This window comes from Apodemus sylvaticus, chromosome 22 (assembly GCF_947179515.1).
Source record: "Apodemus sylvaticus chromosome 22, mApoSyl1.1, whole genome shotgun sequence".
NCBI classification, from domain to species: domain Eukaryota; kingdom Metazoa; phylum Chordata; class Mammalia; order Rodentia; family Muridae; genus Apodemus; species Apodemus sylvaticus.
The window spans coordinates 46,730,576-46,758,361 of record NC_067493.1 but is presented as its reverse complement, the minus strand read 5'-3'; the positions used below and the strand labels follow the sequence as shown (position 1 = coordinate 46,758,361).

At 50.6% G+C, this 27,786-nt stretch overlaps 2 protein-coding genes across 3 annotated transcripts; both read left to right on the top strand.

Annotated features, from left to right (window-relative positions):
* The first annotated feature begins 38 nt into the window (after positions 1–38).
* On the top strand, positions 39–9,661 carry Gpn3 (GPN-loop GTPase 3). 2 transcript variants are annotated; one of them, XM_052168316.1, is made up of 7 exons: positions 39–205; positions 1,894–2,002; positions 5,053–5,220; positions 6,505–6,629; positions 7,576–7,691; positions 7,792–7,888; positions 8,635–9,661. In XM_052168316.1, the coding sequence occupies exons 2-7, from the start codon at positions 1,912–1,914 to the stop codon at positions 8,824–8,826; spliced, it is 789 nt and encodes a 262-aa protein (XP_052024276.1). In that variant the 5' UTR covers positions 39–205; positions 1,894–1,911; the 3' UTR covers positions 8,827–9,661. The 2 variants fall into 2 exon arrangements, with proteins under 2 accessions (XP_052024276.1, XP_052024275.1); XM_052168315.1 differs by having other exon boundaries at positions 39–245.
* A 2,834-nt stretch (positions 9,662–12,495) lies between these two features.
* Positions 12,496–26,987, top strand: Arpc3 (actin related protein 2/3 complex subunit 3). The gene is made up of 7 exons (XM_052168037.1): positions 12,496–12,613; positions 16,303–16,402; positions 21,263–21,339; positions 23,723–23,791; positions 24,755–24,881; positions 25,822–25,916; positions 26,664–26,987. The coding sequence occupies exons 1-7, from the start codon at positions 12,608–12,610 to the stop codon at positions 26,724–26,726; spliced, it is 537 nt and encodes a 178-aa protein (XP_052023997.1). The 5' UTR covers positions 12,496–12,607; the 3' UTR covers positions 26,727–26,987.
* The last annotated feature ends 799 nt before the right edge of the window (positions 26,988–27,786 follow it).

Genomic DNA, 27,786 nt, shown 5'->3' with positions numbered 1-27,786 from the left:
CCTCCTCTTTTCACGTTACGCGTTTCGTAGGGCTTTGGCCTTCGGGACGCTCCGTAGCCCTAGGTGTAGTAAATACCCTTGATGAACAAGCGATCTGGGTCGCGATTGGCTCCGACGTACGTTCCCGGAACTCAGGGGCCATTGCGCGAAGGCTGAAGGGAGTGTGGCAGAAGGCTGTGTGAACGCGGAGAGCCGGCATGCCTCGGTATGCGCAGCTCGTCATGGGCCCCGCGGGTAGCGGGAAGGTGAGGCTCGAGGAGCTGCGGTTCGTGGGCGGCTGGGCCCCGGGGCACCCTGGGTAATTCGTTACCGCTCTCTGCTTGTACCTTGTTTTGGTTTGAGAGTAACAGTAGTCTTGATAGCTATTGGGCGGCTGGAGAGAAGGCTGGGCGCTTACGAGCTTGTTCTGACCTTCCAGAAGACTTTAGCTCTTTACCAGCACCCACACAGAGCTCTAACTCCAGCCTCGGTGTGCACGCACCCACACACAACACCTAACTTTAAATTGATAGCAGTGGGGTAGCTTTAAGCTCCAGGAACTGCCCTGGAGGTTCCAGGTGTTTTCAGAACCACTGTGTGTGCTTGATCTTATACAGATTATAGACACAGGAAGGTTTATTTGCTCGGAATCATACGCTTAGTTCTGCCCAGAGTTTTGAGTCTGTTTTTGTCTAATTGTAGAACAGGCCCTCTGCCACACACCCAGTATGGGGTCTTCCCTGTTTCTCAGAATTTTGGACCTTGGGTTCCTTCCGACCCCAGGAAGTGGGGATAAAGTTGGGGTATGGGTTTCGGATATATGTATATGCACCATTTGTGGACACTGCCCAAAGAGACCAGAAGCGCTGTCACTTACAGAAAACCCAGGTCTTCTGCAAGAGCAGCAGGCACTCTTAAGTGTTCAGTCATCTGTCCAGTCCCCAAAGAATGCTGATAGCAGGCTTTCTTTCCTTGTGTGTGGGACTGGGGGCGGGGGGGGGTGCCTTTTTATTCTTTGTTTCTGGAGCAGAGTTTTATTAATTCTTAAGTGGCCTGGAATTCATTATATATATCATGCTATCTAGCCTGGTGTTCAGAGATCTCCCTGCCTCTGCCCTCTCAAAGGCTGGGATTTAAGGTGTGCTCCACTAGACTCAGCTTCTTCTTTTTTTTTTTTTTTTTTTTCCCTTTGAGACAGGGTTTCTCTGTGTAGCCCTAGATGTCCTGGAATTCCCTCTGTAGATCAGGCTGGCCTCTAACTCACAAAGATCCTACTGCCAGGATTAAAGGTGTTTACCACAACCACCACCAGGCTCTGGTTTTTGTTGTTGTTGTTGTTTTGTTTTTGGTTTTTTTGAGACAGGATTTCTCTGTATAGTCCTGGCTGTCCTGGAACTCACTCTGTAGACCAGGCTGGCCTCGAACTCAGAAATCTGCCTGCCTCTGCCTCCCAGAGTGCTGGGATTACAGGCATGCGCTTGGTTTTTATTTTTAATTGTGATACAGTGTTTCTTTGTAAATGCATATTAAGGGAATGATGTCGTTTGAGGGATTCCTAGAGTCTGTGGGGGTGCTTGTTTCATTTTAATGTTCAATAAACAGAATATTCAGAGTACAGAGATGTCCATGCGATTCCACAGGGCCTGTCTTCTGGTGGAGGGGCTGCCCCAGGTAGAGAGAACAGATGTCCGAAGGAATCACGGTGGAGGTCATTTCTATAATTTGTTAGTTTGTGGAGTGTGTTAAGAACCTTCCTGGAGCGCAAGCCCCACATCCTGATTAGCAGCTCTGGTTTCGCTGCCTTCCCAGGGTTTCCCTGGGGGGACACTGGCTCAGAGAGGGGGCCGTGTCTGGGGGTGTGGAGGGGGGCACTCTGCTGCCTTGGGTGCTCACCCCCACCTTGTAACGTTGCAGAGCACCTACTGTTCCACCATGGTTCAGCACTGTGAGGCCCTCAACCGATCTGTCCAGGTGGTCAACCTGGACCCGGCGGCAGAGCACTTCAGCTACCCTGTGATGGCTGGTGAGTCCTGGCAGGGCTGCCTTCTTCAGGCGCAGTAAAGCTCAGAAGGCACTGGGAACTGGCTGCTCAGCCCAGGACCTGGCGCTCAGTTACTCCGTGCCCACCCCTGGTGTCATGAGGACTGAGATGAGGCCCTGGGCCACGTGGTGGTGTTTGTGGGTACGGGCACGGTGGCCTCCTTTTCTGGTCTCTGCTGGGAGACTCCAGGGTGGGTGCCTCCCTGCCTTTCCCTCTGATCTCTGTTGCTTACTCTGGTAAGTTGGGAGTAAAATGGTTTTTCCCCCAGTAAAAAGCACCTGTGCTGGCTTAAAAAGGTGAAGCTCAGGGCTGGAGATGGCTCAGCGGTTAGAGCACTGATTACTCTTACAAAGGTCCTGAGTTCAATTCCCAGGAACCACACGGTGGCTCACAGCCATCTGTAATGGGGCCTGATGCCCTTTTCTGATGTGCAGGTGTAAATGCAGGGAGACTATTGTATATACAATAAATAAATAAACAAGAACAAAAGGTGAGGCTTGGGCTAGGGTGAGGCTCAGGCTAGGGTGTGGCTTGGTGGTGGGGTGCTTGCCTAGGTACATGAAGCCCTGGGTTTCTCCTCAGCACCAACCACACAGCACCAAGTGAGGAGGTAGTGCTTGTCACCTCAGCACTCAGTGGACGAAAACAAAGCTTTTTTTTTTTTCATTAAAAACAGTAAACCTCAAACAGAACTGCTCACTTAGATGGAAGATGCAAATATTTGAGCCAGCAGCAAAATAAATAAATGAGTAAATCAAATCTGGGCACATTGAGTTCCAGGGGAGCTGACCTCATGTTGAGAGAGAGTTTGGTTAGACAGAGGGACCTAGGCTGAGCCTGACGCGCCGTGCTCCCTGGAGGCTGATGGAGGAGGGGCATCAGTAAGCTATAGAAAGGACAGAGACGTCGTTTACATAGGTCCAACAGAGCAGTTGTCCGAGACGGTGACAGGTGTGGGGCCACGGTGACGTTGGCAGCTTTGACCTGAGTTAGCAGTGGAGCAGTGGAACCAACAGCTGGTGGGAGGGGACGGAGAGCCGGGGCGAAGGCTCTGCAGTATGGATGCGGCCACAGAACGTTTTTACTTTTGCTTGAGTTTTGGAAAGGAGTCACATAGCTAGAGATGCCCCCAAACTCCTTATGTAGCCAAGGATGGCCTTGTACTTTTAAACTTCCTGCCTTTCCCTCTGGTTGCTGACATCACAGATGTGACCAGGGGTGTGTTCTTGAGGAGTGTATGGCCATGTAGGAGGTGGCGTCGGGGAGCAGGCTGAAGACGAAATGGAAGCCACCTTCTGTCTCTGAGAGAAAGGCTGCTGCTTGGGAATCATGTGGGTGAAGCACTCAGTTCCTTAAGCAGAAAGATGTTTGAGGGACCTCGGAGGCCTCACAGAGGCGACTTCGGTTCTGTGTGGATTGAATAACTTTCTGGAGGTCCGTCACACAGCTCCCATCCTCCCACCCCAGGGTGAGTGCTCCCCTCCCCATCTCCAATGTGTAATCAGGCCCAGGAGTTAACTGGCTTCTTGATCATCAGGTTAAGAGACAGCAGTTGGCTTCATTTTAGCTTACTTTTTTTTTTTTTTTTTTTTTTTTTTGATTTTGGTTTTGGTTTTTTGGAGACAGGGTTTCTCTGTATAGCCCCGGCTGTCCTGGAACTCACCCTGTAGACCAGGCTGACCTCGAACTCAGAAATCCGCCTGCCTCTGCCTCCCAGAGTGCTGGGATTATAGGCGTGTGCCACCACTGCCGGCAGCTTACTTTTTGATATAGGCACTGCATAGCCAAATGGTTCCAAATGTGAGCCACACAGAGCAGGAAGTGTCCAGAAAAGTCTCTGGAATCGTGGCCCCACTGTCAAGCCTGCTCCTTTAGGTATCAGAGGTGCTGGTTTCTGATGTGTTCCTCTGTAATCAACTCCTGCATCTAAAACCCAGCCTGAGCCGGGCGTGGTGGTTCACGCCTGTAATCCCAGCACTTGGGCAGCAGAGGCAGGTGGATTTCTGAGTTCGAGGCCAGTCTGGTCTACAGAGTGAGTTCCAGGACAGCCAGGGCTACCCAGAGAAACCCTGTCTCAAAAAATAAATAAATAAATAATAAAAAAAATAAAACCCAGCCTGAGTATATATATAAGGTGTGTGTAGTGGACTTCTGTATTTTGTTGTTTGGTTTTGGTTTTTGTCTTGAAACAGGACCTAGCAGTATAGACCTCTTCACTCTCCTAAGAGCTAAGATGGTAGGTGCAGGACATCATAGCCAGGTTTTTTCTTCAGCACATTTGATTCTTACAGGAAGTTCTATGCCTTAAATTTTCCCTTCATGATACACCTGGGACTTTATTCTGTAGCAGAGCTTAAAGGGCTCCCCCTCCAAGCCGGGTGTGGCAGCACTCGGGAGGCAGAGGCAGGCAGGTCTCTCTGAGTTCTAGGACAGCCTGGTCTAAGACCTTGTCTCAAAACAAAACAAAACACCAAACACTCAAAGAAGAGCCCCCCTCCCCTCTTATGTCTGCATAGTTGTACTGTGTGATGTCTCTGCAGTAATATTCGGTCAGCTGTCTTGGTCCCTCAATCTCCACCTTTGAGGCTGGGTCTCTAACTGAACCTTGGACACAATCCCCCCAACAATCCTCCTGTCTCTGCCCACAGCACTGCAGTTACTGATGTGCGGCCATGTCTAGCTTTTTACGTGGGTGTCAGAAACTCACACTCTGGTCCTCACGATTGTGCATCAAGCTCGCTTAGTCACCGAGCCGTCGTCCCAGCCCAGTGTGCAAGGTTTTTTTGGTTTTTGGTTTTTGGTTTTTTGGATTTGGTTTTATGGAGACAGGGTTTCTCTGTATAGCCCTGGCTGTCCTGGAACTCACTCTGTAGACCAGGCTGGCCTCGAACTCAGAAATCCACCTGCCTCTGCCTCCCAGAGTGCTGGGATTACAGGCGTGTGCCTCCACTGCCTAGCGCAAGTTTTTTATATACCCGTTGATTTAAATTTTCCAAGTTGATACTCACTCTGGTCCCTGCCTGGCTCTCCAGACATCCGAGAACTGATCGAGGTGGACGACGTGATGGAAGACGATTCTCTGCGGTTCGGTCCCAACGGAGGGCTGGTGTTCTGCATGGAGTACTTCGCCAATAACTTTGACTGGCTGGAGAGCTGCCTAGGCCATGTTGAGGACGATTACATCCTTTTTGACTGTCCAGGTACATCAGTGACTTGAATGTCCAGTCTGCCCTGAAGCTGTGACATTGTGTCCTCGTGGGGACAGGAACCCAGTTGGCTCAGTCTATCCCATGGGTTTACCAAGTGCTTACTGAAATCAGCCTTAGGAGGAAGGGAGCCGGGGCTGGCCAGAGAGCTTCTGGTTCAGTGGCAGGCGAGTAGGAGAAACAGTCACCCCTGACTAATATTTTTGGCAGGTGACTCACAGAAGGAACATAAACTGTCCTACAGAAGAAGGGTTCAGGAGGCAACTGTCAGTTGTCCTTTAAACTAGGCTGTGGGACAAAATTGAGAGAGCTGTGCAGGCAAAGGGCCTCAGACAAGGAGCCGTCGGCAGACGGAGGCGGGGTGGCTGGGGAGCAGCGGTGCTGTGAGGTGAAACTGGGCAGGACAGGTGTCCCGTGCGCTGCGGACTGCAGCCTGGCCAGCCTCCCTCGTGTGTGGCCTTCACCCACTTTCTTTCTCTTGCTTTTAATTAAACACGTGGCCTCCCTCAGAAGGGCGAGCGTGTGTGCGTGTGACTGACAGACAGACAGACAGACGGGTGTGAATATTCCCTAGCTGCCTCTCTGTCCTGTGCTACTGTTTCTGTGCTGAAGGTTGAGTCCTGGGCTAATTCATGTCAGGGAGGCAGTCTGCCACAGCGTCCCATCCCCAGCCCTGGAAAAAAAGAAATGTAAAAATATAGTCTGCTTGACGTCCCTGTGGTGGCTGTACCTCAGGTTCTGTGATTGTCCTGGGAGCCTGTAATGTTCCCATAACAGCTGGGTGCCAGGAATGGGCGGTGGCTCGGAGGTTAAGAGAGGCTCTTCCAGATGATCCAGGTTCAATTCCCAGCAACTTCTGTAACTTGAGCTCTGCCGCCCTCTTCTAGCCTCCATAGGCAGCTGCAAACACATGGCATACAGACATGCATAAATCAAAACAATAACGCTTGGGAACAACATGCAAAACCTCCACAAAAATCAAAGGGAAAAACTGCATCGTCTGAGCAGATGGACTGTCGTGGCATACTGGCCTAGTGTGCACAGGCTGCAGTTCAGTCCCCAGCACCACAGACAGCACAAAGCCGAGCACCTGGATGTGTGGCAGGAGCTGGTGTCCTTCTCCTTCAGTGCCTGGACTTAAACCCATGGTTTCCCACTCACTAGACATGTCTCCACTGTGCCCTTCCTGCCTTGACTCCATCTCTGCAGCATCTCGCTGGCGGGGTGGGCGTGGCACTGCAGTGACCCCTCCCACCTGCCCTTGTGCTCCCCCTGCAGGTCAGATTGAGCTCTACACCCACCTGCCCGTGATGAAGCAGCTGGTCCAGCAGCTGGAGCAGTGGGAGTTCCGGGTGTGCGGGGTCTTCCTGGTTGACTCTCAGTTCATGGTGGAGTCGTTCAAGGTCTGAGGAGGGATCTCTTGTACATTTTCAGCCCTGGGTAGGAAGCAGGTGACAGTCTCTGCTCATTCTGTGTGAGTCTCCACAGTTCATAGGCTATAACATGTATTTAGTATCTCCAGTGATCAAATTGCGATGTAAATATATGTTTACCTAAGAAACAGATATAGCTGGGTGTGGTGACCTTAATCCTAGCACTTAGGAGGCAGAGTCTGAAGGATCTCTTTGAGTTCAAGGCCAGCCTGGAGTACAAATCAAGTTTCAGGCTAGCCAGAGTTCCCTGGCTCCAAAAAAATAAGAAGAAAACTAGATTGGGGGACCTGCTTATGAAATAGGAATCGAGGCAAATGGGCACTGTATCAGGTAGTATATTTAAAAATAGTGAGTTGGGTGTGTGGCTTGTGCCTGCAGTCGCAGCACTCAGGGGTCTGAGGCAAGAAGATTGCTGCTAGTTCAAGGCTAGCCTGGGCTACAGAGTAAGACAGTATCTCAAATATGAAGATTAAAAATAAGCAGAAAAGTCTACTTTTAATTTTCTAAGGACCTTTATTCCTGTTTAGAAATTGAAGACTCCATTTTCTCATTAGTAGTCATGAGGGGTGTTAGTGGAAAAGAAGCCTATGTCATGGTCAAAATCCAGAGATGTGATCAAGGTAGATCAAGTGACTCATTGATGGGTTTGGGACAGTCTTTCTGTATAGCAAAGGCTGGCCCAGAACTGGATCCTCATCTGTGCAGCTGGGATTAAAGGCCTGCCTCTCCCTCCGCTCACGTCGATGAGGTCTCATCTTCCCTTCTCTCCTTCAAGGCCAGGCAGGCGTCTACCAGCTTTTTAGCAGTGTCTTTCCCTGTAAGATTAGTCTTTTGGGTTGGGTACAGTGTCCTTCCAGTGAGTCAGGAGGCCCTTGTTGGTGATAACTGGTCGTTTCTGTTCTCTTTCCTTCTCCAGTTTATTTCTGGCATCCTGGCTGCCTTGAGTGCCATGATTTCTCTAGAGATCCCACAGGTTAACATCATGACGAAGATGGACCTGCTGAGTAAGAAAGCCAAGAAGGAAATTGAGAAGTGAGTTCCGTCCGCAGCAGAGCTCTGTCGGGCGAGCCTTCTGCCCCTGGGGACAGCCTCGGTGCGGTGTCTTCCCTCATGTCTCCCTCTCACTTTAAAGGTTTCTAGATCCAGACATGTACTCTCTGCTAGAAGATTCAACAGGTGACTTAAGAAGCCAAAAGTTCAAGAAGTTGACGAAGGCCGTGTGTGGCCTGGTAAGCGTCCCAGTGGTGCCTTATAGGCCTTCTCCAGTGGTTCCACGGGTATCTGCCCATGGCCAGCCCGTGTGCACTGTGTGCAGCACAGTCAGTGTTGTCCCCTGTGAGAAGCTGGGGTGGGGGTGGGGAGGGACGTGATGGTTAGTGCAGGCAGCTGCCCAGGTAACAGTGGGGCAGCACAGTTCTAGCAGGTCAGAGGTCAGAAAGGTCAGCCTTGGTGGTCTTTCTCCAGGGCTCCTTTCCCTGCCCAGTGCGTGTGAGTGTGTGTTTGCTTCCTTGGGTTTTTTTTTTTTTTTTTTTTAAGATTTATTTATTATATGTAAGTACACTGCAGCTGTCTACAGAAACTCCAGAAGAGGGAGTCAGATCTCTTTACGGGTGGTTGTGAGCCACCATGTGATTGTTGGGATTTGAAGTCAGGACCTTCGGAAGAGCAGTCAGTGCTCTTAACCGCTGAGCCCTCTCTGCAGCCCCCGCTTCCTTGTTTTTTTTTTTACCTTTATTTGTGCGCATGCGCGCATGTGCGCCAGGAAGACAGTATGCAGGAGGTGATTATCTTCTCCTCTCATCGTGTGTATTTGAAGGATCAAGATGAGGTTGTTACTTTTAGCAAGCTTGACAGCAGGCACCTTACCCCTGAGCCGCCCTGCCTGCCGAGCAGCTGCACTGTTGAGGGGAAGTAGAAATGATTATTAAACAGGCCTGCAGTGGGAATCACCTGCTTCTCCAAACCCACGTTGTAGGTCGACGACTACAGCATGGTCCGCTTTCTGCCGTACGACCAGTCGGACGAGGAGAGCATGAACATCGTGCTGCAGCACATCGACTTTGCCATTCAGTACGGGGAGGACCTGGAGTTCAAGGAGCCGAGGGAGCACGAAGAGGAGTCCTCCTCCATGCTCGATGAGTACTTTCAAGAACGGCAGAAAGAGTGAGGTTGACCACGAAGCCACCGTCCCGCCTGTGGCCGAGTTGTGGAGTGCTCCTCTCCAGAGGGTGGCCGTGGGAAGCTGCTGCTTGTGTCTGTGAGGAACGCTGGGCTCTGGGGGCGAGCGAGGGAGAGAGCGAGCTATTGGTCGGTCGGGTGAGCGAGCCTGACTTGTGCTCTGTGCTCTGACCTCTGAACCTGCTGCTCTTTCAGGAGATTTTTGTTGTTGTTGTTTTGGGTTTTTTTGTTTTGTTTTTTGTTTTTCGAGACAGGGTTTCTCTGTGTAGCTCCGGCTGTCCTGGAACTCACTCTGTAGACCAGGCTGGCCTCGAACTCAGAAATCCGCCTGCCTTTGCCTCCCAGAGTGCTGGGATTACAGGCTTGTGCCACCACTGCCAGGCCTTTCAGGAGATTTTATCCTGACACTATTGTTTGGATTTGTTTTGTTTTTGTTTTTTGTTGTTGTTTGTTTTTTGTTTGGATTTTTGAAAAATCAAAGTAGAAATTAATGCACAAAGACTTGTATATAATATAAATCAACCTTGCCACATGCATACATCACCAATGTGTGCATTTATATGCGTGTGGATGCGTGCACGAGGAGGGGTGCGTGTGCATACACACATGTAATTAGAGCTAATGTAACCTCATTTTTACAATTGGATTTTTATTTTTTGAGGGGTCTTCTTTTGATTTACTTGTTTGTTTTTGGAGAGGCACAAATTATTGTAACAAAAAACCATACATCTACATCAAAATGAAAAATATTTGAAAGGATATACATAAATCTTATTTTTCCAAGTCAAACATGTATTATTTATATAATTAAAAATGAAAACTGAGTTTGAGATTTGCATATGTGAATATACACAAAGAGGAAACAGGTCTTCTTTACACTCTTCTGTCCCAGACAGACTGAAATGCACATTCCAGAAAACCCTGAAACAGGCTAATTTCCCCAGGGGTCAGAATGTCGGCAGTGACTGTTTAGAAATCCAGTCTGTGTCCGTGTGAGCATGGTGGCTCGTGACTATAGTCTCAGGATTCAGGAGGTTGGGGTGGGATTGTCATGAGACCAATGCCAGTCTGGGCTACAGAATGAGGCCGTGTTTTCAAAAATGAGAAAAACAAAAAATTTTGGTTTATAGTCCCTGAGAATTTAAAAGCTTAGATTTCCCTGGAATACTGCGTACCCTAAGGCAGAAGAAACAGTTTTTCTTTTTAACTTACATTGAATTAAGTTCAGCTTTTCAGAGTCTGTTAGCAGCGGTGCAGCAGGCCATGGCAGCCAGCTGGGAGGTTCGCTCCAGCACCCCGCAGGCCAGGCTCTGGCAGAGGGAGGCTGGAGCGCTTTACGCCCAGGTAGACGTGACGGTACAAAGCATTTCCTAATTCTTTCATTGAATCCTTGCAGCAAGGCCCAAGGCTCCTTTGGTTATTTGGTGACCAACCTACATGGTGATAATAATCAAGCCCTCATAGAAATGGAACTCAGGTTGAATATTGTCATGGTTGCCCATAGCTGTGTTTGATCCGTTTCCTTTTTTTTTTTTTTTTTTTTTTTAATTAGACAGGGTTTCTCTGTGTAGCCCTGGCTGTCCTGGAACTCACTCTGTAGTCCAGGCTGTCCTCGAACTCAGTGATCCCCCTGCCTCCACCTCCCAAGTGCTGGGATCAAAGGCGTGCGCCACTACTGCCTGGCATTTGATCCGCTTTCAATGAAGCCAAGTGAGGTTCCCTCTGAATCAGTAGTCGCTGGCACCCAGAGGCCAAGGCTTGGGAAGAGTCACATGTCTGTGCCTTGACTGGTGAGCCGTGACAAGGGCCTGGTGTGGGATGGGCTGAGCTGCCTGTGACTTTCTGTGGCCGAGGACTGTGGGAGAGCTGAACACCGCCTGGTCTCTGGTCTCTGGACACCCGCTGGACAGGTCCCCAGGAACGTCCCCTGTGGGGTGGGGGAGGGTGTTAGCGTTTGTTTCTGTAACTCCCGTCTCCATGGTTGCTTCTCAGAAAAAAAGCCAAAAAACCTTTGGGCGGGGTCAAAGTGGGGACAGTTCTGCTGTCCTCCTTGGACGTCTGGGCTTTAAAGACTTGACTTCAGAGAGTTGACCACCTCACGGGAGGTGAAGATGACATACAGATGGGTGGAGTGGACATCCTCACACACAGCCTGGCCACACTGACCTTGAAAAGGGGATGCAGGAGTGACAAAGTGGGGGCTGCCTCAGTCTGTTGACCAAAGAAATACTTTGGAAGAGGTCAGTGCCCTTGACCACTGAGCCATCCATCCCTCCAGCCCCTCATGACGTTTCTTGTGGCTCACTTCAGCTTCCCTACGTGAGGTAAGTACTGCCGTCTCTAGTTAGCTGAGGAACAGAGGCACAGAGAGGTAAATTAAGTTGCCCAGAATAATACAGGTAGTCATGTTGACCTAGGAGTCAAACCCAGGACCTGCCTCCTCAGCGGTCATGTAAGAACTGGGGTACAAGCCAGATATTGCAGGGACCAGCCTGGGCTCCATAGTTAATGACATGTCTCAAAAACGTAAAAAGTGGTTGTCTGGGTATGGTGGTACATCTACCCTCCTTCTCAGTGCTTGGGAGGCAAGGGCAGCCTGGTCTACAAAGCAGGTTCCAGACTAGCCAGGGCTACACAGTGAAACTCTAAATATATACTTGCATACATATATGATGGGTGTCAGTGATGGGTTTGTCTACATCCCTTCAGACACATGGCATCACTCAGGCCATTATAATGTGCTTGGTTTTCATGACCAATTCGTCCTTGCCATGGTTGGGGAAGACATGCGCCATACCTTATTGAAAGATTAGGAATGATAGATGACACACATTTAGTGGGTGACAGACCGGTCAAGGGGTAGGCCCGGGCCTTTCTGCCCTTTAACCCTGTGCTGGTACCTGACTGTCTTAACATGACAAGGAAGATAGGGAGACAGAAACACCACAATGGGCATCATAAAACTAAGCAAAATAGGCAAAAATAAAACTAACAGGTGTGATGAGCACACAGCTGTAATTCCTGAATACAAGTGGAGGCAGATAAGTTCATATTCGTACATATGTATATGCCAGCCTGGTCTACATAAGACGACAAAACAAAGATTGAAAGATAAAAATAATGGCCACCGAGATGGCTCAGTGTGTAAGAGTTTCTGAAGACTGAGTTTATCCCGAGAGACTCGTGGTAAGTACTGCCGTCTCTATAGTTAGGTGAGGAACAGAGGCACAGAGAGGTAAATTAAGTTGCCCAGAATAATACAGGTAGTCATGTTGACCTAGGAGTCAAACCCAGAACTTGCCTCCTCAGCGGTCATGTAAGAACTGGGGTACAAGCCAGATATTGCAGGGACCAGCCTGGGCTCCAAAGTAAGATCTGACCTGCTCCACTTGCACTGTGGTAAAAGTATACACCTGGACATAGCAGAAGGGTAAATCAGGCAACTGAGTGGTATCGGGCTTGCAGCTGAAGCCTGGGAAAGAGCAAAAAACGGGAGTTGATTATTGAGCACTTGAGAGGGACTTCCAGCCCTTTTTCTCTGAACGCGTTCTACGCATGCTCCACACTCAGAGCTTAATGCTGGCGCGCCCCCTGGCGTCCCTTGCTATCAGCGCAGCGGTAGCAAACAGCGGAAGCGGGACCGGAAGTGCGTTTATTCTCTTGGCCCGCCTCTTCCGGCTTACTTCCGCCCACTCCACCCTGGTTAGTTCGCCGGAAACGCTACGCTCTCTGGATTCAGCTTCTCTGGATCGAATCCGGACACCGTCAAGATGCCGGTAAGGCTTCGAATCCCAAGGGCGGGGAGCCGAGCGGGCGAGGGCCTGAGGGGAGGCAGGAGAAGGCCTGGGAGAAGGAAACCTCCGCCCTGGTCCCTAGCCTTTGCCCCCAGCACCGGCTCAATCGCCCCGCTGCTCCCCCCCCCCCCCCAGTCCTGCAGTGTTTCCAGATCCCACCCTAGAGCCTCGAACCTAGGAACGGTGGCTTTTAATCTATTTTTAAATCCTGGGTCCGGCTTCTCCTTTTTCTCTTCCCCCTTGTCATTTCCACTTCCTCCTCCGCCCCAGGGAGTGGGTCGGCCTGCTTCTAGTCACCTGTCAGACTTCACGACCCTGACGGACCCTTCCTTCGCCCTCCTGCTGTCACTCCCACCCGACTCCCAGACCGCCGCCGAGTCAGCGCTGGTTTCCAGGAGTTTCATTTTTCATGTGCATCCGAGTGGGAGGAAATGGATGCTGATTGCAGATTAGTAAAGGGACACATGAATAACGTCTGCCTACATCGGACAAGTGTTCCTGAACGCTCACTGTGAACCAGCAGCGACTAAGGCCCACCCAAGGAGCTTATATTTTAACGGGTAGACAATAACCATGTAAATATAAATAGGAAGTAGCTTCAGATCTTAACAGATGCTGTGACGAAAGTAGATAGATGGCAGCTAGCCTACCCCTGGTGGCAATTAACTCTCATCCCAACACTCGAAGGCCAAGGCAGGAGGATTGCAAATTTCAGGCCAGTGTGGACTATGTAGTGGTGAGTTCTAGGCCAGCCTGGGCTACATAGCTGTAAAGTCTGTCTCCCAAGAAATGGGCCGGGGACGGGGGTGAGGAGGCTGGGGAAAGAGCTTGTGCAGGAGGTGGGGTTACGGGGTACAGCAGCTGATGCTTATGACCCCAGCTCTGAGGAGGCAAAGGACAGGCAGATCCTCTGAGCTTATTGGCTGACCAGCCTTGCCAAAAGTCAGCAAGTTCTGGGTTCAGTGAGAGACACTGTCTCTCTCTCTCTCTCTCTCTCTCTCTCTCTCTCTCTCTTCTCTCTGGGTTCAGTGAGAGACACTGTCTCTCTCCCTCGCTCTCTCTCTCTCTCTCTCTCTCTCTCTCTCTCTCTCTGAGGACCTGAGTTTGGGTGCCTAGCACCCAAGTAAAACAGACAGGGAAGGCAACTGGTGTCTGCAATTTCAGAGCTAGGGATGTACAGAGTTCCCTGAGGCTCCTTGCCGAAAAATACACGGTGCAAAGCAGATAAGAAAGAGACCTATGGCCTCCACCTGTAGACATGCACATACATACCTACATGCACACATGTACACACCACACATGAATACTACACACACACAACTAGAGGCACTTGAGGAAGACACCCAACATTAACCTCTGTCCTTACACACACACACACACACACACACACACACGCATTCATTATCATGTGCAAAAAAAGAAAATAAACCAGTGCCTGGTGACGGGTTGGGGTAACAGGGGACCCAGGATGTGGGCAAGAGGCTGGCATAGATAAGGCTTATTAGTAATGAACAGGAGAGCAGGCATAGCTTTGAGCTGTGTGTGTTTGGGCAGCAGTGGGGAATTGAACCCAGGGCCTCGTGGCATGCTACCTAGATGCTCTACCACTGAGCTGTATTCCCACATCTTTCTTATTTTTGAAAAGGGGTGACGCTGGGCAGTGGTGGCCGCGCCTTTAGTCCCAGCACTTGGGAGGCAGAGACAGGCAGATTTCTGAGTTCGAGGCCAGCCTGGTCTACAGAGTGAGTTCCAGGGCTACACAGAGAAACCCTGTCTCGAAAAATACCAAAAAAAAAAAAAAAAAAAAAAAAGATTTATTACATGTAAGCCGTCTTCAGACACCCTAGAAGAGGGCATCAGATCTCATTACGGATGGTTGTGAGCCACCATATGGTTGCTGGGATTTGAACTCAGGACCTTTGGAAGATCAGTCAGTGCTCTTAACCGCTGAGCCATCTCTCCAGCCCCAAGATATTTTTTTAGTCATTAAAAAAAAAATCACACTGTCATTCATTGTATCTTACACAGAAAAGGAGCTGAACAGCCATTGAATGAATGAATGAATGAATGAACAAACAGTTTCATTCACAGGAGACATAGAAACCAGCATATAAAATTGTCCATCAATACAGTTCCTTCTCTTTAGCTTATCCTACTCACCAAAGGTGTCGTGTGTCTTGTTCATGTTGCACTTTTAGAAACAGGCTGGCGGGGACCGGAGTAGAGCTTAACTGACAGAGCACTTGCCTAGCATGCCTGAAGCCCTAGGTTTAGTCGCCAGGACTGTGGTTATCTAGACCAGTCACCCCAGCACTGGGGAGGTAGAGGCAGGAGGGTGAGAAGTTCAAGGTCATCCTCTCCTACAGATAAGTGAGAGGCCAGCCTGGGCTACGTGTTGTGGTTGAAGGGGGTGGGGTGGGGAAACGAAACAGGTTCAAGGAAGAATCATGCTCTGCTCATAAAGACAGGAAGTGGTGGATCTCAGAACTAGAGCTTGGGTCCTGGTTTGCTGGAGGGTGGGAAGGGGTGGGAAGCCTGTTTCTTGTGTCTGGAGCGGAATGTGCCTGCTAACCGCTTGCTCACGTCACTGAACGCAGAACCGGAGGAAACAGCCCTCCATACTGCACGGCTAGCCTAAGGCTATGGTTCCAGGAGGCACATGCTGGATCTCTAAGCCTGGGGTCAGCTTGGTCGGCCTGGGGAGGCCCAGGCCAGCCAGGGCTGCAGTGAGACCAGGTTGGTAGCGTCTGTCTGTAAGCCCAGTGCTGGAGAGGCAAAGACGGGCTCGCTGGCCGCCTGTCTGTCCAGGTGCTGAATGTCAGGTTCAGTGACAGCAACTGAGGAAATCACTTGATGGTGGCTTCTGACATTCCTACATGGCCACCCAGATTCACAAACACACACCACAGAATAGGAAAACTGGTCTCACAGAAACTGTGTGTGTGTGTGTGAGAGAGAGAGAGAGAGAGAGAGAGAGACAGAGACAGAGACAGAGACAGAGAGAGACAGAGAATATATCATAGACAGGGCCTGACTGGAGGGATGGCTCAGCTCAGCAGTTAAGATCACCGGCTGCTCTTTCAGCAAGCCTGGGTTCAATTCCCAGCACCCACCCGTTTCAAGGGATCCCACACCCTCACACAGACGTGCATTCAGGCAGCGTACATAAAATACAAATAACTTTGTATTTGTTTAAAAACATAAATAATAAAGACAAGCATAGTGGCACACCCCTTTAATCCCAGCACTTGGGAGGCAGAGGCAGGCAGATTTCTGAGTTCGAGGCCAATCTGGTCTACACCTTGAGTTCCAGGACGGTCAGGGCTACACAGAGAAACCCTGTCTTGAACCTCCACCCCGCCCTCCCCAAAAAAAAGAAAGAAAAATGTAGTAAGAGACAGCGGTAAAGTGAACTTTTTTTTTAAATGATGAGGTTTTAGGTGCTGCCTGCCTTTGTTTTGCGTGTCCGTCTAGTTTGAGGGAACGGCTGTGCCAACCAACCAGGTGACAGTCTCAGAATCCAGCCTTTGGCTCTCTTGACTCAGGCACTGGCTCCTATGGCTGCTGCCAGCCCTGTCCTCCCGGTTGGTCCTGAGGGTATTTTCCTTTGGGAGGCTAGCCTTGTCTCCTGCTGACACTTGCTCTCTCTCTTCCCTGGGCTGGCCCCGCAGGCTTATCACTCTTCTCTGATGGACCCCGACACCAAGCTCCTCGGCAACATGGCGCTGCTGCCCATCCGAAGCCAGTTCAAAGGACCCGCCCCTCGGGAGAGTAAGTCTTTTGTTTGGGTTCAGAGCCGACCTCAGACTGAGAGCAGGGAAGAGCTTAGCTTGAGGCACCATCACCCGGTTTCCTGTCACACTTTACCCACAGGAAACTGGGTTCGAACCCCTCCAGGACCTTTGCCTGAGCTGGAAGGAACTGCGGGCTGTGGGCGTGGCCCCGTGGGTAGCGACCTTGCTTGGCACGCGGGAGACCCTGGGTCCCGTGCCCCTAGTACACTGAGAGCCACGTGCGGTGGCTCACGGCTGTAATCCTAGCACTTGGAAGGAGGCAAGAAGAGCCAAAGTTCAAAGACGGTCTCAGCAAGTTCCAGGCCAACCTGGGCAACGTAAAAGTCTGTCTCCAAAAAAGAGGAAATGTGTTGAGGGCAGTACCTAGGAGGCTGAGGTAGGAGGTGGCTGGAGTCTGGTAGTTCAAGGGAGAAACCTGTCTGCAAAAACAGAAGGAAAATGAACCTTGCTATTACTTCCTTGGTCAACTTAAAAAAAAAAAAAAGCCACGTGCTTTTGATTCTGATTAGTGAGCGAGAGCCCAGGTGAGCCGCGGTGCACAGTTGGTGGTAAGAAGATAATAAACCAGGTCAGACCTTACGTGAGCCCCCAGGATCCGAACTCGGGTAGTGGAGCTTTCTCTGCAAGCATGCTTGCCCGCTGAGCCATCTCCACAGCGCCCCCTGTCGGTTTCCCACCGAACCCCAGCGTAAGAAAATCTCTCTCTGAAACCCTGGTGGGCCTAGAGTTCAGACCAAGCCGAGGTCATTTGCGGTGCTCCTGCTGCTGCTGCTTCTGCTTGCCCCATGCTGGGCTCCCAAGAATGTCCCCCCTCCACCCCCCACGCCGCAACCCCAAGTCTCCCTCCTACTCAAAACTTTTGCTTTTCTGAACTTTCTTTGCTCTCTTAGTGGTTTTTGTTGTTTGCTTGTTCCTTATTTTAACTTGTTTGGTTTTCGGTGGTGGCTCGTTTTGTTTTCTTTCTTTTTTAATTTTGCCTTTTAAAAGAAAACAAAACAAAAAAACCCAGCTGGTTTAAGGAAGCCACTCCAGCTCTGTCAGCCTCCGGGACCTTCTGGGTGGGTGGTTACAGTACCCAGCCGAGGCCGTGGGGCTCTGCTGGCGTTTCACGCTTTAACCAAAGACAGAGCTGAAAAATGGGGAAAGTAGCTTTACGTCCTGGAGGCCTATGAGCTGCTGTCTGTCCTTCTCTCTCGCTGAGGTTCCTGGTCCTTGGTGTTCTTCACAGATGTTATTCAGTGCACACACATACACCTGCTTCCATGAGGGTGTCACAGGCTGGGGTCCTCACACGGGGAAAGCCGTGTTCTTTCCTGTCTAGAGTTTGGATCCCCTCGATGGTTCACTTTGCATGGTCGCCCTCTTTCCTGCACATTCCATGATTTCGCTATCAGGAGGCTGAAGAGATGGTTCGTAGCTTAGCGTACTGGCTGCTCCCAGAGAGCAGAGTCCCAGCACCCACACGGCAGCCTATAGCCGTCTGTAAGTCCAGTTCCAGGGGATCTGACGTCTTCACACAGACATTCATGCAGCAATACACCAATGCACATAAAAATAAATAAATCTTTTTTAAAAGCCCAATTTCCTTTACCTTTGCAGCTGAATGATGCTCCGTCTGTATGTAACAACGTTTTCATCATCTGTTTATCTGTTGATGGACAAGTAGCTAGGTTCCTTGTCCTTGCTATCTAAATGAAGTAGCAATAAACGCAGATGTGTAAATAAGACTGTGGCAGGATAGGAGGCCTTTGGGTGTTTGCCCAGGAGTAAAATAGCTGCATTAGATGGTAATTCTTTTTTTTTTTAACCATTTGAGGACCCTCCAAACTGATTCCCACAGTGGCTGTGGTAATTCACTGATTGCCGCCAGCAAATCAGGGTTCCCTTTCCCCACAGCCTCCCTGTCACTTGTTGTCAGGTTTTTAAAACAGCAGCCTTGGTTTTTTTTATTCTTTTTAAGTTGGGCAGTTATGGGGCACACCTTTTATCCCAGCACTCAGGAGGCAGAGGCTAGCGAATCTCTGTGAGTTTGAGGCTAGCCTGGTCTACAAAGTCAGTTCCAGGGGAGCCAGGGCTACACAAAGAAACCCTGCCTCAAAAAACCAAAAATATAAAAGAATTTATTTTGATTTTGTGTGTGTGAATGTTTGCCTGCCAGGATGTATATATATATATCATATTTGTGCTTGGTCTCCAGAGAAGTCAAAGAGGGCACTGGAGTTCCTAAAACTGGTGTTACACATGGTTCTGAGCCACCATGTAGGTGCTGGGAACTGAACTCAGGTCCTCTGCAAAGCAGCCAGTGCTCCTAACCGCTGAGCCCTCTTTCCAGCCCATGACGTCATTGTTGTTTTTTTTTTTTAAAGATGGGGTCTTCCTGTCTAGCCTTGGCTGGCCACTACACCTCCTAATGATGGGCCTTCTGACGGAGGTGAGGGAGTGTCTCAGAGCAGTTTAAATGTGTATCCCTGGGACTGGGATGTTGAACACTTTTAAAATAGTTATAGACCATTTGTGTTTCTTATTTTGATAAGTATCTGTTCAGTAGTCCATTTATTGATTGGTAGTTGGTGGTTTTTTTGTTTAATTTGTGTATGTGTGTGCGTGTGTAAACAGGGTTTCTCTGTGTGGCCCTAGCTGTCCTGGAACTCACACTGTAGGCCAGGCTGACCTTGAACCCACAGAGATGCTGCCTGCCTCTACCTCCCGAGTGCTGGGATTAAAGGTGTGTATATTAATTACAACTGCCATGCCCAGCTGTTTTGATTTTTTGATATCTGATCACAGCTTTGTTTCCCAGTCTGGTCTGAGAGTTTTGGGGTCACACACCTTTCCAACCCATTGTTACTGTTTGTAGTCATCAGGGCGGTGTCTACTCTGCCCTCAGCTGCACTCCAGAGCCCACATTTGATTTCTGAGGCAATTTTTCACTGTTCCCGAATCCCCTTTTCCAGTACTGACATATCTTGAGATGCTCCGCCACCAGTGTCCTTTCTGTTGTTGCAGACACGGCACCCAGCCCCTGGGAATGTCTGGCCCGAGTTGTAGTCATGGTCTCCAAGCACACAGTTACGATTCCCACCTGTGACCTCTTCTCTGCCCGCCCCTCCTTCCTCTGACAGATTCTTTCACTTGACTTCCTCTTAAATGAATTTGTTTGCAACACCGGTTGAAATATAAGTAAACTGAATAGATTTGGCAAGTCACCACAGGGCTTGCTTGATTCTGAGAAGAGGGAACAGATGGAAAAAGACAGACTTGAGGAGAACAGCAGTACTTAAAAGTTACAGGCCAGAGGGAAAAGCGTTGGCCAGTGAGCCCTGCCCACGGCTACAGAAAGCACATTGCGCTAGAAGACACAGCCGTCCCAGAATGAGCGCACCGGCCACCTTTGGGCTGAGTCTGCAAGGAGAATGAGACCGTGGGAAACTGAGCACTCGAGGGTGGCTTTTCCTCCTCCCAGAGAGGCTGGAACTGTTGGAGTAGATGTCCTTGTCGCGAGCTGAGCTGAGGTCTGAGGCAGAGGTGCAGCCCCGTGACAGAGCTTGCGTAGAGCATTTGTGAGGCCCTGGGTTCAAGCCTCGGCTGTAGAGAAATCCCTTTTGCTGTGCAGATAGCTTTCCATGCCTCTGTGTGCCAGGCTCTGTCTAGGTCTCCGCTCCTCCGCCGTCTCCTTTGGGTTCTGGGGAGAAGTTTCCTTTTCTTAGGAGTTGGATGCTGAGAGCAGGAAGGTAGAGTTCCGACGGGACCCTCAGCAGAGGCAGCAGCGAGGCTGTGAGGGAGCTGCCGTGGCCGCAGGGCCGCTGTGAGGCCGCACATTTCGAGAACGGTGGCAGCTGTGTAGCCAGCTGCAGCTCGTCAAACCCAGAAGTCTGACCTTTCCAAATGAAAAAGAGAGAACAGACTGCCAAAGAAATTGTGTAACGAGATGTGTGTCTGTCATACAGTGCTCTGGCTTCCCTCAGTTTGTAGCGACTTAGAACACGCTGGATTTAAGCCACAGTTTTCATAAAAAGAAGGAAATGTCCCCAATGTTCCTAAATAATTTGAGCAAGTCTCCTGAAATGACAAGTGTGGGGGTTCAAATAGAATTATATGGGACACTTGGTTACACTGTGTTCGGGCTGAAGGGGTGGCTCGGAGGGTAAGAGCACTTCCTGCCTCTTCTCAGCACCTACACTGCCCTCACAATCACCTGTAACTCCAGCTCCAAGGGATCTGATGCCCTCTGACCTCTGTGGACATCTGCACACTTGTGGCATACTTACAGACACACACATAAGGGTTCCGTTTGGTTGGGGTTTTTTGTTTTTTCTTTTTCTTTTCTTTTTTTTTTTTTTTTGATTTAGTTTTTTTCTGTGTAGCCCTGGCTATCCTGGAACTCACTCTGTAGACCAGGCTGGCTTCAAACTCAGAAATCCACCTGCCTCTGCCTCCCAGAGTGCTGGGATTATAGGCGTGCGCCACCACCGCCCGGCTTGCTTTTGGTTTTCAAGACAGGGTTCCCTTGTGTAGCTCTGGCTGTCTGGAAACTCGCTCTGTAGACCAGGCTGGCCTCCAACCAAGACATCTACCTGCCTCTGCCTCCAGAGTGCTGGGATTAAAGCTGTGCCCCACCACTGCCCGAATGTGTGCTGCGCGGTGCCCTGGGAGCCCAGCAGAGGGCGCCAGATCCCCAGGAACTGAACCCAGCCGAGAGCCTGCAGCTGTTTCCCTGGTTTCCTTTATCCAAGTCCTAGATCTCCGGATAATTGGGCTTGGACACCCGTGCTCACAGCCTCTGGGTGTGAGGTGTGCCTTTAGTGACGGTCTCTGTCTTCTCTTGTTTCCCGCTTAGCGAAAGACACGGACATTGTGGATGAAGCCATCTATTATTTCAAGGCCAATGTCTTCTTCAAGAACTATGAAATTAAGGTAACTTCCAGGGAATGCTTGGTTTTCAGATGGGGATAAAAATCTGCCTGGAAGGCAAGGTTGCTGTGAGGGCTAACTGGTGAAGTAACTGGATGTGAGAAGAGACCCTGAGGGGTGCTGTGTGAGCTTCTTTTCCTTCCTTCCTTCCTTTCCTCCTCCTTTTCTTTCCTGCTTGCTATCTTGCTTTCTTTATTTCAGATTATTTATTGTAGGCTGGGCGTGGCGGCACACACCCTTAATCCCAGCACTCAGGAGGCAGAGGCAGGGGGATCTCTGTGAGTTCAGAGCTAGCCTGCTCTACAAAGGTAGTTTCAGGATAGCCAGGACTACACAGAGGAACCTTATCTCAAAAAACCAAAAACCAAAACAAACAAAAATGTAGTGTGTGTGTGTGTGTATATGCATTCCGTGTATTCAGCGCCCTTAGGGGCCAGAAGAGGGAGTTAAATCCCCTACAACTCAAATGACTGTCGGCTGCCATGTGTGTTCTGGGACAAACCTGGTCCACTGCAGAGGCGGCCGCTCTGAACCGCTCAGCCCTCTCCTCGCCCCTCCCCTCCTTTGTCTTCTTCCTCTTCTGTGTTCTTTACTGCTGTGCACTGCCGGTGTTTGCAAATCAGCTTCACTGGAGCGCAGCCATGCCAGTGTGTTACCACATTCACTGCGTCTGTGTTCACACTCAGCAGTGGCTGACCAGTCACAACTGGTCATTAGCCACAAAGCCCAAGCAACTTATTATCCTCCGGCCTTGTCAGACCCATCTCTACTTATTCTGTGTTGATTAAGCCCCCATGGCGTACCAGACCCACGGTCGTGGAGAACCGGTCAGAAGTCTCACGGGCTGCTTGTTTGATTTGGGACAGGGTTTTGCTATTAGCCCTGGCTGGAATTTGGTTTTAGATTTGGTTTTCTTCGAGACAGGGTTTATCTGTATAACCCTGGCTGTCCTGGAACTCACTCTGTAGACCAGGCTGGCCTCGAACTCAGAAATCCACCTGCCTCTGCCTCCCAGAGTGCTGGGATTACAGGCGTGTGCCACCACCACCTGGCTGGAATTTGTTTTATTGGCAGAACTGGTCTGGATTACTTGGGGTAATCCTCCTGCCTCAGCCTCCCATTCATTTTTCGGATGCAGGTTGGATATTGAAAATCAATTGCTGTCATCTCAGCACTTGGGAAGCTGAGTCGGGGATGGTTGTGAGTTCCACGCTGAGAGTGTGTTTCAAGAACAATGGCCTCCCTCCCCCACTCTTAAGACAGACAATCCTGAAACATTCAGGACTGAACGGCAGACTGGCTTTTGGAGTGCTTCTGATTCAGGGTGTTTAACTGCTGACGTCTGTGCAGACGTCCCCAAGTCCAGATTGCTCCTGCATCTGGACCACGTCTGGTCCTAAGCCGGTCAGGTGGTCTGCCGCACTGCCGTGCTGTGGACCTGGGATGGAGGTGAGGGAACCGTGAGTGCCCTGGTCCTTCCCTGGACCTCGGCTCCCTTCCCTCCCTGTGAGGAGGGTGGTGAGTGGGAGGGTAGAGGGCCTGGCCATGGGGGGACAGATGGTACCACAGACATCTCCCGAGCTGCTGCGCTGAGCCAGGCACAGACAGGGCAAGGACTGCTCTTGACGCTGTGTAAACTGTGGCTTCACCTTCGGCCCCGGGTCCATCAGGATGTGGACCAACAGCCGGCCTGTGCTGTGTCTGCAAGGTGTGACAGGGGCAGGCTAGAGGCAGGGCTCGCCTGTGAGGAGCCAGAGGCTTGAAGGAGAGGCCAGTCAGGGCTGTGGAGCAGAGACCCTTTCTCAGAAACAAGCAGAGAGCAGAGGCACGTGTGATCTTTTTTTACTGTAACCGTAAAACTGGGGGGCTGGAGAGATGGCTCAGCGGTTAGAGCACCGACTGCTCTTCCAGAGGTCCTGAGTTCAAATCTCAGCAACCACATGGTGGCTCACAACCATCTGTAATGGGATCTGATGCTGTTTTCTGGTGTGTCTGAAGACAGCTACAGTGTGCTTAAATAAATAATAATAAATAAAACTGTAAAACTGGGGTGCAGGTGACATTTGATCAGCAGTCACCCACTGTCTTCGGTTCTGGTTGGTGGGGATGTTGGGCCTGTAGAACTCTCCCAGAATTCACCACGTGTGCAGTGGCTTCTTCTACTGCCAAGGAAGGCCTGTGTCTGTTCTCAGAGACGCTCCAGGGAAAAAGAGTTTTTAAAATGAGCCGCCCTGTGGTGACCCCAGCTCTCCGCTGTGGGCGGGGCGGGGCAGCCGCGGCTGGGTTTGGGGAAACAGCACCCTTTGGATGGCAGCGGACCAGGAGGCAGAGGTGCTGTGAGGGATCCCCTCACGTGGCCCTTGTGTTGTTTTCTTCTCCCCTGTAGAATGAAGCGGACAGGACCTTGATCTACATCACACTCTATATTTCTGAGTGTCTCAAGAAACTCCAAAAGGTAATGGGACGTGGCTCCTCACACGAGGACGGCGGAGAGGGAGAGGCTGCCCCTCACAGCCGCCCAGGTCTGCCAAGACCTGGGCACAAGCTAAGGGTGTCTCTGAACCCTTCGGGGACTGACCGGGAGGCAGAAGCCTGGGAGCTGTTAGATGCGCAGGTGGGAGTCTGCTTTCTCCCCTGAGAGCGGTGGCCAGCAGTACAGCATGCCAGGGTCTCCCCGTGTCCAGGCCTCAGCTCTTTCACAGAGCTGACTCTGGAGTCCACATTCGCCACTGCTTCAGAATTTTAACTAGTAAGAGCCAACCGTTGGGTAGAGGCGCCCACCTCTAATCCCAGCACTCAGGAGGCAGAAGCAGGTGGATCTCTGTAAGTTCAAGGCCAGCCTGGCTTATGTCACCAGTTCAAGGACAGCATAAGCTATATATTAAGACTCTGTCTCAAAAAAAAAAATTAAAAGATATGATTGTGTGCATTTATGAAGAGAAATGTGTGCCTATGTGGCAAGCTTCGTTTTTAGTATTTTAACTCTGTGTTCCACTGCTTTCTCCCCTGAGAGCGGTAGTTTCTCTGGGCTTATTTCTTGGGAGCAGTGGGCTAAGAGGGCTGCAGGTTCACGCACTGCAGACGGGCACTCATAGAACACACACATACACACACACACTCCTGGCAACTGCATGCAGTGAGGGGTTGCAGTTCAGGAATTATTCTCATGTTTTTTTTTTCTTTTTTTGGGGGGGGGGTTGTTTTTTGTTTTTGTTTTTGTTTTTTTGGATTTGTTTTTTTTCGAGACAGGGTTTCTCTGTGTAGCCCTGGCTGTCCTGGAACTCACTCTGTAGACCAGGCTGGCCTCGAACTCAGAAATCTGCCTGCCTCTGCTTCCCAAGTGCTAGGATTTCAGGCGTGCGCCACCCCCGCCCGGCTAGTCTCCTGTTTTCTTATCAACTATGTCCTTTGATTTTAGTGCAGCTCCAAGAGCCAAGGTGAGAAGGAAATGTACACGCTAGGGATCACCAACTTTCCCATCCCCGGAGAGCCTGGCTTCCCTCTCAATGCCATTTATGCTAAACCTGCGAGCAAACAGGAGGATGGTAAGAACAGGACTGGAAGCGCGCGCGCGCGCCTCTGTGTGTGTGTGTGTGTGTGTTTGTGTGTGTGTGCCCATGCTTCTATCCATGTGTGGCCGTCCCGTCTCTCTCTTACTCTTGGTGTTGGTTTTTGGGTTGTTTCCTAAACACGATCTCTCTCTGTGGTCCAGACTGGTCTTGAACTCACGGTTCTCCTGCCCCAGCTCCCTAGGTGCTGAGATTGTAAGGCTCTGGCGCCATGTCATGTCCAGCTTCTCCGACTCACCTTCCGCCCACTGGTGGTTTTGTTTTGCCTTGATTGGTATTAGTGTTTGTGGCGTGGGCAAGTCAATTGTGTGTGAGTGTACTTGTGTGCATGTGTACTCCGAGGCCAGAGGTTGGTGTCGGGTCACTGTCCACATTGCGTATTGAGCCAGGCTTTCTCTGAACCTGGAGCTCACAGATGGAGCTGGTGTAACCGGCCGGCCGGCTCCGGGATCCCTGCCCCTGCCTCCTAGGGCCAGCCGCCCTGCCCACTCTACGGTTATGTGGGTGCCGAAGGTTCTATCTCCAGTTCTCATGCATGGTAGGCTCTTGGTCCTCTGAACCACCTCCCCAGCCCGCTGACTGGAGCTCAGCACACGTGTGTTGCCTTACTTTCACAAGAGAGCTTGCTGACAAGTGTCACGTGCAGAGACTGCTGAGCCAGAGTGAATGTCGTTAGAAAACCATTCTGCGGCAACAAGGCGGCTCAGCTGGTAAAGGCCCCAACGCAAGCCTGATAGTCTGGGTGTGATTCCTGGGACCCACACAGTGGAAGGAGAGACGCAGCTCCTGCGAGTGCACGCGCTTTCTGTGTGTGTGTGTGTGTGTGTTGATCCTTTGCCAAGGTCAGTGTCAGACAGACCTCGCGCACGCGTGCGTGTTTAGGATTCCTTCCCGCACAGATTTCCTTGTATTGCAGAAATGATGCGGGCGTATCTGCAGCAGCTCAGGCAAGAGACCGGACTGAGGCTCTGTGAGAAAGTCTTTGACCCTCAGAATGATAAGCCCAGCAAGGTGAGGCGCCCCTTCTGCCTGTTTAATCGGAGCTCGGTCCTTTGCCTTTTAAACCACTGAGGCCAGCTGTGGAGAGCGGTCACCATCCTGACGGGAAGACAATGGCTAGCATAGCGTTTAGTGCCTGCCTCCGTCTCCGTCATGAGCAGGGTTCATGGATGGGACGTGTAGTCAGCCATTCCTTGGTGGCCATACAGCCGCAGTCTGAGGCCGTCGGTCCCTGCTGTGAAATGGCATGGCAGTTGAATACGACCTGTGTGCATCTCTGTGGGCTTTGAAGTCCCCCAGGTTACCCACACCTAGGTACACTGTAAATGCTGTGTAAATGGCTGCTCTGTGGCGTCAAGTAAGGAACAGGCACAGGGAGCAATCTGTGTGTGTTCAGTCCATGCCAGGGCCCCTTGGCTGGGGAGGTTGGGACAGTGGCCCGAGCTGGGCTTGAGCTGGCTTTGTGGCCACAGGTGACCTTAGCTCCTTCTATCCTGGCCTCTAGATCTGCAGTACACAGGCATGCGGCCGTGTCTGCCTCACAGGCCTTCCTGCCTGTGGGTGGATGCGAGCCTCACGCCCGTGCAGGGCCGGGTGGGCCCGTGTCCCTGCTTCGTGGGGTCACCTTTGAGTTTAGTGGGAGGGGCCAGCTGTTTACACTTGTTTATCATAATGAAGTTGGATCGCTGGCCCCCTGCACTGTGCGGTGCCCTGTGTGCCCTGACCCTGAGCGCACGCTCTGTCTTGTGCCTTTGACAGTGGTGGACTTGCTTTGTGAAGAGACAGTTCATGAACAAGAGTCTCTCGGGGCCTGGGCAGTGAGAGGAGCCTGGGCCGTTGCCTCCCCTGCAGAGCCGTGGGCAGCGTCACATCAAGGTGTCCACAGTCCTGTGTGTGTTCATAACGTGTCTCGAAGAGAGGAGAGCCTGTCTTTGCCGGGAAAGCTCTTGGTCAAGAATTTGGAGGGTGGGTGTGGGGTGATTTGAATTTTTGGCAATTTCAGGCTGGTACTTAAAATGTAATAAATGTCGCTGCTTATGTTAAACATTGAATTAAAACATTTTTGAGAAAAAGCTTACACAACACTGTACCTTTTATGTATTGAAGGGTGGGGCTTATTTTTCTCTTTATGATTGTTTTGTCTTTTTGAGACAGCCTCACTGTGTAGTCCAGGCTGACCTCACTGTGTAGCCTAGGCTGGCCCCATGGCTCATTTTCTCTCCCAAGCGGGCCTTAAACCTAAGTCCTCCTGGCTTGACTCCCTGTCCTGGGAAGGTAGGAGTCCCCTACTACCGGGGCTCCATCAAATCCTTTCAAAGAATGAAAGGTGCTTGTGAGTCTGCGTGTACAGTTTCATAGCCATGAGCTGGGTCTCTGCAATGCTTTATCGCCCTGAAAGATGTGCCTGTAGCAGTGACTTTCCTCCTTTGCTAAGTCTCCCTGCCCCCAGCTTCTGGACTAATCTAATCCACTCTCTGTCTTCACTGACTTGCTTGTTCTAGGTACTCCATATAATCGAGTCCTAGAGTGGATAATTCAGCCTTCCGGAACATCTGGCTGCTTTCACTTAGCACGTTCCTAAGTCCACCCCTCCCCAGCTCCCCACTGCCCATGTAAGTGGAGTCAAACAATAGTTACCCCTTCATATCCGGCTTCCTTCACGTAACACAGCACCTTCAACATTCACCCATGGTGTCACATCCACGCATAGTCCATTCCTTTTTTATGGCTGAGTAATATTCCCTTTGGGTACAGATCCTCATCATCCAGTGGATATTTGTGTTGTTTCTAGCTTGTAGCTCTGACTGAACACTGTTGCCAAGAACAGCCATGTGGATATTTCTTTTTTCTTTTTTTTTTTCTTTTTTTTTTTTGGTTTTTT

Coding starts and splice junctions, on each gene's coding strand:
- Gpn3 (XM_052168315.1), top strand. CDS start 198: ATGCCTCGGTATGCGCAGCTCGTCATGGGCCCCGCGGGTAGCGGGAAG. Junction 246..1,893: donor GCCCCGCGGGTAGCGGGAAG/GTGAGGCTCGAG, acceptor GTAACGTTGCAG/AGCACCTACTGTTCCACCAT. Junction 7,692..7,791: donor GCCAAGAAGGAAATTGAGAA/GTGAGTTCCGTC, acceptor CTCACTTTAAAG/GTTTCTAGATCCAGACATGT.
- Arpc3 (XM_052168037.1), top strand. Junction 16,403..21,262: donor AGGACCCGCCCCTCGGGAGA/GTAAGTCTTTTG, acceptor TTTCCCGCTTAG/CGAAAGACACGGACATTGTG. Junction 23,792..24,754: donor GTCTCAAGAAACTCCAAAAG/GTAATGGGACGT, acceptor CTTTGATTTTAG/TGCAGCTCCAAGAGCCAAGG.